Raw genomic sequence first — 12457 nt, 5'->3', positions numbered from 1 at the left:
ATTAAGTTTAAATAAACAAATATTTTATTTTTATTTTAAAAATTTATTTCCATTATTTACATCACTTGAATTGAACTTTGACAAACTTATTGTAATTAACTATGATAAATAATTAATAAAGTAAGATTTATAATGAACATGCTTGACATGTACCGTACAAAAACCAGTAGAGCCTGTTTAATTTTTATTCATTTGTGTAAAGTGTAAAAGAAAATAAATCCATTTTAAATTTTTTTCGTAAAAGTAAAAATAAATCCAAAGATTGATAATTTACCAGAATAAAATCAAAGTATAAAATAGTTTAATAAATGTTCTTATCAAGTCTAATATAGAAAAACTGTATTTGATATGTTGTCTAGTATCATTATTTTGGGTCCTGTTATGATTCACAATTTCAAATTAATGTATCAAATACTAGGGAGCTTCGCCCATTTGTTTCAATTTTCGTTACGATTCCTTGATTCCGCTGTTGCTATTATTTTTCCTTTTTTCTTACTTTATTTCTTACTTTATTCTACATTAAATATTTTTTATATACATACATCAAAGATACACAAAACAAATGATAACTCTGAAAGCCTTTTATGATGTAATATTGGAAGAAATAAGTTTTATTTTTGTAATCTCTATAAGATAAGAAATATAAATAATTAAGTTATGTTAACTATTTAAAAGTTATCTTTGAAATATACTGATGATATATATATATATATATATATTGGATATACAGCTAAACGCGCATCGAGAATCACATGTAAGTCAGGGAGCCGTCGCCTGGGGATATCAAGCTGGCTAGCACAGTTACTTCTGTCAGTTGGAAATGTCTTCTCTAAGTACAGATTATCCACTGTTCGCTCTTGCTGTGTCCAGTCATCTGAAAAAAGAGAATGTTCGGAAATATGATATGCACCCGCTTCATATAGCTTCCAGGCTTTCCTTTCGACGATTTCATACTTTGTTTAACGAAATCATCCAGAAAGAAATTTTGAGTACTATAGAAGTTGAGTGATTTTTTGAGTACTCATATAAGAAACTGAGTAGACAATGCGACAGGTGGCAACCTGAACGCTTTTATAACACGAGGAGCATTTCAATGTCATTTTATCATTCTCTGACTGCTGCTTCCGAAAAACGCTCCCATCTGTGTTTTCAAATCTGTCGGCGCAACCAGGTCGTTATTTTGACCCCTTTCTTATAAAATAATGTAACACAGTGGAGCAACCTGGTCGCAGCGACCGAATTGCCAGTTTGTCCTCGCTTTAAGCTATGTTAACACGGTTGTAAGCACGCCTAGAACGTGCTTACAACCTCAACCGTTGCTGTTGCATTATCCAGAAGGTAACAGTGTTTTCACGGTTGCGCAGATTATGTGTGACATATAGTTTACATCAAATTATTATACGAAGCAAAGAGAACAACTTTTTAAACATATAACTTACCCTCAATCCCTAATTTCTCTCCAATCCTTTTATTATTATTATGATTATTATTATTTTAAGTATTTTCGTCGATAGTCTATAGAACTGATGTTTCATAAAGCATTACATGGTTTAATCACTGGAAACGAGCTTCCAAAACAATATTCTAAATAGTCCAATAGATCGCCATCTTTCTACGTCACTTTATTCGACACTTCTCATTGGGTGGCGCTTGCAATCGGCGTGAGGAATTTCCTATCATTTGCAATATGCACGAGTGCATATTGCAATTGACAAGAGGATTTGGACAGGATTCAGTGGCGTAGCGAACATAACTGGCGCCCGGGACACGACACTTTATTGGCACCCCTCTCCCTCCAGTAATAAATCTTGTTTGTCTTTCCTGGGCGCCCTTTGCGAGTGGCGCCCAGGCATGACCCTCTTTTCCCCTTCGCTACCAAATAACTAAAATGGTTGCGGTTATCTGAGCACCTAGAAAGAGCAACCATGTGAACATAGCTTTAGACGAGTCGATATCAGCAACAATCAAAAGAAATAATAGTAGAATTACACACATATATAACTGTAATATGAAGTGAAGTAAATAATGTAAAAATGCAAATAGACAATATAGCAAGATAATGTTAGTGACGTTATGACAACATTAGCTATATTTTCTTACTGTCAAATTAAGATTTACTGCAAGGACTTTAATACTGTATTTTAAAATATAACAATTGGAATTATCTTAATTAAGATTACATTTTTTGTATAAATATAAATGAGTTATCTAGACTTTTCACTGAAAATTTTTTGAATAGTCAAAATTTCATGCAACAGCCATAAAGTACTGGCATTTGACAGATTATATAGAAACTTTGGTCACTGTTTATAACCTATATGTTGTTCTTTATATGTTTTAACATTTTATAAATGTTATAAAATGATGAGTTAAAACAATATCAATCATTCCCTTTAAATAAAAAAGAAAAGAAAATTTTTTAAAAATATGTTGCTATATCACAATATTAGGCCTACATTTAATATTGATGTTTCTTTTCACTTTTTTTTTTTTTTCATAGTATGAAAACAAGTTAAGATTTATCATAATAAAACTATCAAAATAGAATTTTTGAAATACCACGTATCTAAACATTTAATCCCAAGATATTATGAAATGCGATAAAAATGTTATTATTTTAAAAAATTCTTTTATAAGAACGTTTTTCTATTTTTAGATTTATATGTTAGAAATACTTTATTGTTTTCATAATAATAAAAATAAAATAGTTTTATGTCTGTTACTAAAAATCTTTAATATTGATACGAAATAGTTGATAGTGATGAAAATAAATATTACGAACAATACAAATTTTTATTTTAAAAAACTTAGATATAAGTTTACATAAACATGCAACAATACAAAAGTGATTGGAGAGTGAAATTAATTAAAAATTTCTCGGATTTAATACAGTTGAAACACTAAAAAAAATGTTAACATATAAAAAATATTTTTTATTCATTAACATGCAAAATAATTATAATAGATGAATATAAAATGGCATATTTATAACGAATAACATATGAAACAGAAAATATGCATTGAGAACAGATAGTTATTGTGTTAATTACAATTTTTAAAAACTTGAATTCAGTTCTCATCTTCAAAAACATATTTTTCTGATATTTTAAATGAGAAACATTTAACTTCGATGCTATTTATTATTTACAAGTGAAAATATATTATTGAAGTAAATAAAGTTTAGATCTGACAGTCTTTCATATAACTACTTAAATCTTTTCCATTACAATGATTTTTCCAAGCAGTCCTAAAAAGCAATATTATAATATATAAAGCAGAATAATTATTTACATATAAATTAATAAGGATTAAATAAACTTACCAAGCAGAGAAACCATGTATATCGAAGATCTTTCTGACGCATTTTACATCATCTGTTATATCATCGTTTCTTAAATCTGTAAAGAAGGTTTTGTTGCTTTTCAAGAGATATTTTTAAATACTAAACATTAATTAAATTTATAATTTATTAAATATTTTCTTTAAAATTATTTGCTTTAGTTACAAACGTAAAGTTGTTTTTATTGTCATTACGAATAAACTAAATATTCGTATCTAAACAACTATAATATCATAATATTATTAATGTATAAGGTTTTTGTATAGTAAATACATGTCAGTTATCCCCTTTAAATATATTATTAAATATACCTTCAATTATTAAAACATAAACATAAATTAATTAAAAATTAACCTGTACGTTGAATTCATTTAGAATTTTACATAGAGATTTCATTGTTATTCTTGAGATGAGAAAAATAGGTGAATTGTGAAAACTTTGTGTTTCTTCTCTACGTAAATGTTTTTTTATTAAAACATAAGTTAAAATTATTTATGTAAATATTAATTTCTATAAATAAATTTTTAATAAATCCAGATTTTAACTTATTTAATTCAAAGATCGGTTTATTATAGTTTATTCAATCTCCAATTAATAAAACTGAAAGATAATATCAAACTAACTTGTATTGAACTATTTATTATTAGAATTATCAAATTAAATAAAAATTCAAGATTCACCATCGCATCTCATATTGCATTCGTTAATTTCCTCAGGCGGAGCACACCAATAATGATCATTAATCTGAAAGAAATTTTTATATTTTATAAATATACAATTAAAAATATGATAAGTGGTCCTTAAAATCGCTCTTAAAATAAATAAATAAATGTATTTATTTATAATTACTTGAAAAAGTCCATGATCATAACTGTTATCGTAACCGTTAGGACCGCCTTTCGCTGTTGTGTTAAACTCACTTTCATGTTTGACTAAACATATCCCTGAATAAAAATATTTCAGTTATTGGTTAAAACATTTACTAAACTAAATTAAAAGAAAAAACAATTATATTTACTTACAGTTAGCAACATCTTGTTTAGAGAAATCATGTTTATGTACCAGTTCCTTAGCCAATTCACACGAATCGTAAATCTTACTTTCTACAAATGTTAATATCGATATCAACAAGATAATGTACATGTTTGACATTAAACAATAACTGGTTTTTCTACACTTTAACATCTTAAAGTCTTTCTCTTCTATGAGAAGAAATGTCTTTGTGTGACTTCTATTTATAGTAGTAACTAATTGTGTTATTGGTTATTTAAATATTATCAGTTTGTCCTAATTATTCTTATTATTTCAACTTAAAACTGAATTGACCCACTTGTAAATTTCGGCTCGTGATGATGCGTATAGATAAGATTTATTTGAAGAGAAGAATATCTTTTAGGTTAAATTGAAAAAAAAAACAAAAAAATGAAAAATTTATTATAAGATGTAGAAATGATCTTAAGTAGCAAAAAGTTTGTAAAATAAATTATAATTTATATTTAAAAAAAGAATTTAAAATCTAATAAAATTAAATATGAAAAAATTGAAGTATAAAACTAATTTTAAGAAAGGTTATCGTTCAGTTATATAATTTTAAAATTAAAAGTGTGTTATCTTAATCGAAACTTTTATCAGATATTGAATTTTAAACATATTAAATTCATATTTTGGAATAAAATAATCAAAAACGTTGAGAGTTTGTTTGGGACCGGGGGTTAGGAGGGCCTCTTTTGTCCCATTTGTTCAAGAAAAATGGCAAAAGGACCTCCCTTTACCATTTTTCATGGACAAATTAAATACATTGAAAGTTTCTTTATTAATTAAAAACACTCTTAACTATTTTGTTTTCTGTTAATAAAAATTGCATTATTTTATACAGGATAGCAACCATTACGGGCCCTAAAGTTTTCTCCTGGCCCGGAGAAATATTCACTGCTGCCACTTCCTGTTGACTATCTTGCAGACAATTAACTACTAAAATCGAACTTAGAACATATTATATTTTGAAATTTAAGAAATAAAATCATATTTTACTTTAAACTTTATGCATTGAAATAGTTCTATATTTATATTTTTAGAATTTGTAAAATATTAAATTAAAAAACTTTAAATATTTTTAAAATATTAATACAGATTATTTTAGTCTAAAATGAATTTTTTTTAAATTATACTCACAAATAGCTTGTAGAAGTTACAGATAATTTGATATTATCACTAAAACCTGATGTATACGAGTCGATAATATGAAATACCCTGGAGATATAGAAGCAACGTATGAATATTCTTCCATATTTGTAAGCCTATTGTAACTATATAAAATGAAATTTCTTTAAAAATTTTAAAGTATTATTTCGTGTAGTTACAATACACACAATAGCCATAATAATAAATATTTGGTTTTAAGCAAAATAAGATAAATTTTATTGTAAATAAACCACTTCGTAATCACGCATTTTTCTAAATAAAAATATTTGTAACGAATTTATTTAATAATTTATATTCATATATGTATTTTAAAAACAAGTTTTCAAGCTGTATTTATGCTTATAATGTGTTTACTTGAAAATTTTTAAAAAATAGTAGGTTTTAAACTGTAAAATTAATTAATTTTATTTGAAACTTTAAGATAAGATCCAATTGTTAGCATTGAGAACAAGGTCATAAGAAGATAACTTGCGTTACAACACATTTACATAAATATATTTTTTTTTCTATAAGTTAATAGTAAAAAAACGTGTATAAATATAGAACATCCTTATCTGACTAATAGTTTTTTATTAATAAAATAATTTATGAATATTAAATTGTAGAAGATATAAAATTGAAATAAAATTGATGAAGATAAAATTGTTGAAGATATAAAATTGAATATGAATTCTAAATTCATGCCTTGAGTTTAAAATACATATTATTATTATTATTATTATTATTTTAAAATTTTATAAGAATAAATTGTGGTAAAATTTTGGTTTAAGTTTGAATGAGCATAATTAAAAGAAAAACATTTTTTATAATTTTTATACTGTACCATAAATAAGAGAATAATAATTCATTTTTATGTAAATAAATAAATATTTGTGCGTGATTTTAGCATTATAGAAAAATTATAATAATGATAGCATAATGAATATACTGTACATATATTCAGCAAAAAATTATACAGACAAACATTATATCAGATTAGTCTGGTACAAAATTTTTGTGCATACCCTGTATATCTTACATGAAATATAACACAGAACACTATTCATATATACTAGAATGATTTTTACTTAATAAAATCCTATATTTCATATAAATAAAATAATATTGATAAAAAGTTTATTTAAAAAATAAAATTTTTATTATTTTTTTATTTTTTTATTATATTTTAACTACGTCTCGAAATAAGGTATTTAAGAATATAATAATATAAATGTATAAAAGTGTTTTTCATAACTTTTACATATTAAAATAACAATATATGGATAGAGAATATACAAAAAATATACTAATTAATATACTAAAAGATGTATTAATAATTATTATTTGTTATTTTCTTCATTTTTCTGTTTTGTAGGAAATCTCTATGGATTCTGCAAATGCATTAAATGCATTTACTGTACAGTAAAACTCCAATTATCCGGATGTTGATTTTCCGAATTGCCAATTACTCGGATTGCCCTCCGACTTTGTAAATGTATGTACAGTATACAGTACTGTATATGCATGAAGAGTAATTTTTAGTGTAGAAATTCATTTGTAGGTACTTTTTCAAATTTAATATATTATTTGTATATAATTACGTACCTGTACACATGTACTATACAATACATAACAAGGTGTTTGGATAGAAAAAAAAATAACTATTTTAAGCAAATATCAAATTATCCGGCTATTCCACGTATTCAGACAGTCCAAGAACCCAATTACAGTAGAGCGTCGATTATCCGAATCAATTGGGAACTGGGGTTGTTCGGAAGATCGGTGTTTCGGATAACCGATTATGTACGAAAAAAATATGTTAATTTATTCCATCTTGACATTTTTCTCGTTGCGTGTCGCTTTGCGTTGAATTTTCGTCGATGTTAAGCCTAACGAAGACTATTGTATCGTTAAAAATTATTTTTTTATTTTGTACGAACAAAATAAATATATTGAAAAATATAAAAACAATAAAAGATTATACTTCAGATGTTAATTTCGTATCAAAAACGTAAAATATTTGAGTAGCCCAAGACATAGCCAAAGATTGCAGCGCCAAAGCACTGGCGAAAATTTAAATTTGCCAACTGGAATTCTTTCGGATAATCGACGCTCTACTGTAATTCGGATAATTGGAGTTTTAGTCTATTTCATTGTTTTCTTAAAACTACAAGTTTACATTTTAACGAATTAAATTTAACAAATTTAAAAATAAATTCTAATTTCTGAATATTTTAATTTTTTGTTAACATTTATCTCGTTTCTTTTTTAAAAATATTTTCGATATTGAAACTAGAGAAGAGTTGGATTATTAGTACCGGTTAGCTACCGAGAAGAGATTATATATAACATTTAATCAAGAAAAATTATAAGTATGATAATTGAAAAATTAATTGACAAGAGAGTTATAATTAAGATTTATATCTGTAGTATGTAATTCCCTTTTAAAATTCTTGTTTTCAAATTCTATTTGATAAATTTTTAGAACTATATATAAGCTAATCCATATAAGAAAAAAAATAATACGTGTCCTCCTGAGAGTATAAGTAATACTGTATTCCAAATTTCATCGAATTTCCAAGAGAAAACATGAAAGAAAATATCAAATAAAATATTTATGAACAAACATACGGAGTATCAAATATAGTTTTTCCCATTATCTTGATTAATGAGTTATAATGTTGATTTTGAACTTTGAAAGTTGAATTAATTAAATCAAACTTTAATTCGTGCCATGTTGTAAGTAACATAATATTGAGTTTTAAAATAAACTTTCATAAATATATTAAAAAGCCTTAATTACAATTTGCAAGAAAATCTAATTATTAAAGTAGAATACGAGCAATTGTATTGATTTTTACTTAAAAAAATAATTTGATATGTGATATTATATTGTTTATAATTAATTTATGTAGATTTATTATGTCAAACATAAATACATAAGCTTAAAAATATAAATATAACAGTTTATTCTAGGCTTTTATAAAAAAAGTTGTATTCAATGAAGTCGTAAATAATTTCAAGGATGTATTTTCAAAAGGTAAAGTCGTAAATATTATTGTTCTTATTTTTTTCACGTTTTATATCCATATATATTTTAAATTATATTATAAAAATAAACATTTTACAAATTTAATTTTAAACGCTTTATATGTAAAATACATTCTATATATAATATTGCAGCTGTTTCATAAACATCTTTATAAATTATTTCACAATATCTGACGGCTTTGATTTAAATAATAATAAAATTCTAAACAATTTTTAAAAGTAAATTCTTTAAATACGCCTAATACATTATCATGTTTCTTTTGTCCTTCTATAAAAATATATGCAATGAAATAATTTTTTTAACTTGATTTATAAACAGGTTTCAAACATCTGTTTGCGTACATTAGCAATGAATTTCATTATAAATCCTAATGATGATAAAAATAATTACTGTAATTAGAACAGGAAGTCATAATTTCATTATAATATATCTTAAAATTAAACATTATAAATGTTTGCTAAATAAATATTAAAAATTTATTAAATAAAATCCAATTCCATCCAATATATATAAATTATATTCTAACTTGTTTGTATTATATTAATTTTTAACTTTTATATGACTTTAATTTTTTTCTATTTTCATGTTTATAAAATTTGCAGCTTATTTAAATTACAATCAGTTAACCTATCTTAGATGTTTGAAAAATTTAATTATTTCTAATTTTATCAAACTTTCTATATGACAAATGAATGCGAAAATTCTGTGTTAAATTCACATTTTATTTATTATGGTTATGAATAAGACTTCGGTTTATGTGGTTCAATATTATAAAAATTAATTTTTTTAGCTATAGACCTACACTAATTTGTTTTAGTCATGTTCTTAGGTTTTAGTTTTAGTTTTAGTAATTTAAAACTGATCGATTCAATATTGATGAATATAATATACTGAATGTATTGATATATTATATTCATCAATATTGAATCGATCAGTAAAATGGCAAATTGATCTCCTGTCAAGTAATTTACTCGAGATCAGTTTTTGCCGTTACACTGTACTTTTTATGTTAACAGAGTTAAAATTGAATTGAAGATCAGGTTATTAAAGAATAATAATCGGATTTTTTTGCGAAATTTTTATTGAAAATTAAGCTTAGGCTATACTTAAATTTGTATGTAACTATTTTTAACTGATTTGAATTGCGTGTAACATCAATCATTAAAAATTTAATTTTATTCTTTTACTATCTTCATGTATACAAACTAGAACATTTTTATAAGTTTTCTTTCATTTATACATATTTATAACTAATTTAACTGTAAAATTAAAAATAGAGTAATTAGAGTTAAATATAGGAAGTATATTTAACTCTAAATTTTAAAAAATCAACATAAAAAATGGCCATTCATTCAATGGCGAAAAAGATATTCATCAAGATAGAATTGTCCAATTATAGCAAAATTCGGCGTACAGCTATGTTTCAGATAAGTATATAAATTCAGTAAATTCCGTTAAATTAGACCCTATCAACTCGGACAATTTTTTCGAAAAATTGTACAGTAATTAAAAATTTCTTAAATAGAAATAGAAATAGAAAAATTGTAATTAACGAGTGTTCGATATTCGGAAGTCTTTGCGATAACGTGCGTTATATTACTATAGTCAGCGTGTTGCTAGAAACTGCATAGTAAATTGCTGTATATTGTACACTATCATGAACTTTTTAGATCATTTTCTGTAATAATAAATTCAGCACTATAATCTACTAAAGATTTAAAACTTCTTATAGAGCTGTTCGTAATAAATTACTGTACTATACAGTATATCCACCTTCTCGTTTTCCACGTCGTCGGAGAAAACACCTTTTCTAACGCAGACTTTCGCAACTTAGAACAGCTTTCACTCTCCATTAGTCCAAGTTAGTGAAGGTTTATTGAAATTACAATTGTGGTCCGATTGCACGCCAACCAATGCCGCCATAGTGCCTTAAAATCGCTAACTTAGTATCCTATAAAAACGCTCACAGAAGCTTAGTGTGTTCAGAATTTTTAGTGTACCTGTTGCTTTGAGGTCTTCGTATATCAATCATGTCTCCTGTATGACGCAGTCGAAGACATTACTCACAGCTGACGACGTTTGAGAAATGTTGCATCATCAGGCTGAGAGAGGCAGATGACCGTTTTGCCGAATTTCTCACTATCTGGATCATTCTGGCGTAGCTGTGAGATTGTGTTGGGGGTAGTGGATACGTGAGAGCACTCTTACGACAATCAGGCAGCTGGATGTCTCAAATGAACCACCAGGAGAGTTGATTTTATGATCAAGACAAGCACGAACAGTTACAATGGTATATTGGTGCACTATCCAGAGACAGGTAGAAATTTAACTGTAGAACCCTGTCTCTTCCCATATTGACAGGCGACTAGCAGAAGCAAATTTGCATGCACGGCGACCATAATGCATCTTTCAGTCCAATATCGTCGATTTCGGTTTCCAGAAATGTTGTGGTAGAGAATCTTGACTTCTGTGGACTGGTAGTTCATGTCTTTATCGTCGAATCTCTGTTCTGAACGACCACCATATTAGAATGTAGGGACCACTAGTGAGCGCCTATTGAGCGGCATATTGCTTTCATTGAGTGCTGATCTGAACCATCAGGACATTCGGATTATCATTAGTAATGGTGCGAGAAACATTGACGGCAAGCATTCAGGATTCAGGAAATCCTTCATCCTCGTCTGTTGTTTTTCATGAAATGACTGCAAACAGCTATTTTCCGGCAAGATAATGCTCTTTTGTACGCAGCTAGGGTTACCCAGGAATGTCTCTATTATATTGCCACATTTGTTGCCAGGTCTTTAGATTTGTCGTCAAGCATTTGTGGGAACAGAAGGGATGCTAACTTCGTCCATCTACGAGAACGAGGTCTCGAGTAGCAATTGCGGCATGTATAGATAAATCTGTGTCAAGATAGCATACGCTGAATATATGAGCCTGCATATCCGACCGTATCATCGCATGTATCTAAGCAAGAGAAAGTACAAGATAATAAAATTTGTTTTAAATTGTACCGATGTTCCATAGGAAATTGTCTTTGTTATGATACTCTATAATTAATCACGTAGTATTATACAATCATCACATTATTATAGCTTATAATATCTTCTTTCTAATTTTGGATTTTCTTCTCAATCTTAAAATGATTTTAATCATATTAAAAAAGCCCAAAATTAAACAAAATATTATGATACTGTAAAAATATAAATAACGAAGTGTTACTAAAATATTAATAATATATAGGCATAATATATGTAGGCTAATAATATAATATACTGAATGTATTGATATATTATATTCATCAATATTGAATCGATCAGTAAAATGGCAAATTGATCTCCTGTCAAGTAATTTACTCGAGATCAGTTTTTGCCGTTACACTGTACTTTTTATGTTAACAGAGTTAAAATTGAATTGAAGATCAGGTTATTAAAGAATAATAATCGGATTTTTTTGCGAAATTTTTATTGAAAATTAAGCTTAGGCTATACTTAAATTTGTATGTAACTATTTTTAACTGATTTGAATTGCGTGTAACATCAATCATTAAAAATTTAATTTTATTCTTTTACTATCTTCATGTATACAAACTAGAACATTTTTATAAGTTTTCTTTCATTTATACATATTTATAACTAATTTAACTGTAAAATTAAAAATAGAGTAATTAGAGTTAAATATAGGAAGTATATTTAACTCTAAATTTTAAAAAATCAACATAAAAAATGGCCATTCATTCAATGGCGAAAAAGATATTCATCAAGATAGAATTGTCCAATTATAGCAAAATTCGGCGTACAGCTATGTTTCAGATAAGTATATAAATTCAGTAAATTCCGTTAAATTAGACCCTATCAACTCGGACAATTTTTTCGAAAAATTGT

At 26.3% G+C, this 12457-nt stretch overlaps 1 protein-coding gene across 1 annotated transcript; it reads right to left on the bottom strand.

Annotated features, from left to right (window-relative positions):
- Positions 1-3180: 3180 nt before the first annotated feature.
- Positions 3181-4492, bottom strand: LOC111613414 (lysozyme C-like). Its single transcript, XM_023354775.1, has 5 exons — positions 4363-4492; positions 4190-4284; positions 4021-4084; positions 3323-3398; positions 3181-3247 (listed from the first exon to the last, which is right to left on the bottom strand). The coding sequence occupies exons 1-5, from the start codon at positions 4490-4492 to the stop codon at positions 3181-3183; spliced, it is 432 nt and encodes a 143-aa protein (XP_023210543.1).
- Positions 4493-12457: the final 7965 nt, after the last annotated feature.

The sequence above is a fragment of the Centruroides sculpturatus genome, unplaced genomic scaffold, assembly GCF_000671375.1.
Source record: "Centruroides sculpturatus isolate CEXI.00-Female unplaced genomic scaffold, Cexi_2.0 scaffold2, whole genome shotgun sequence".
Lineage (NCBI taxonomy): Eukaryota > Metazoa > Arthropoda > Arachnida > Scorpiones > Buthidae > Centruroides > Centruroides sculpturatus.
The sequence above is the reverse complement of the archived record's forward strand: the minus strand, read 5'-3'. Positions and strand labels throughout refer to the sequence as shown.

Coding starts and splice junctions, on each gene's coding strand:
- LOC111613414 (XM_023354775.1), bottom strand. CDS start 4,492: ATGTCAAACATGTACATTATCTTGTTGATATCGATATTAACATTTGTA. Junction 4,285..4,362: donor TAAACAAGATGTTGCTAACT/GTAAGTAAATAT, acceptor ATTTTTATTCAG/GGATATGTTTAGTCAAACAT. Junction 3,399..4,020: donor ATGCAATATGAGATGCGATG/GTGAATCTTGAA, acceptor CCTTCTTTACAG/ATTTAAGAAACGATGATATA.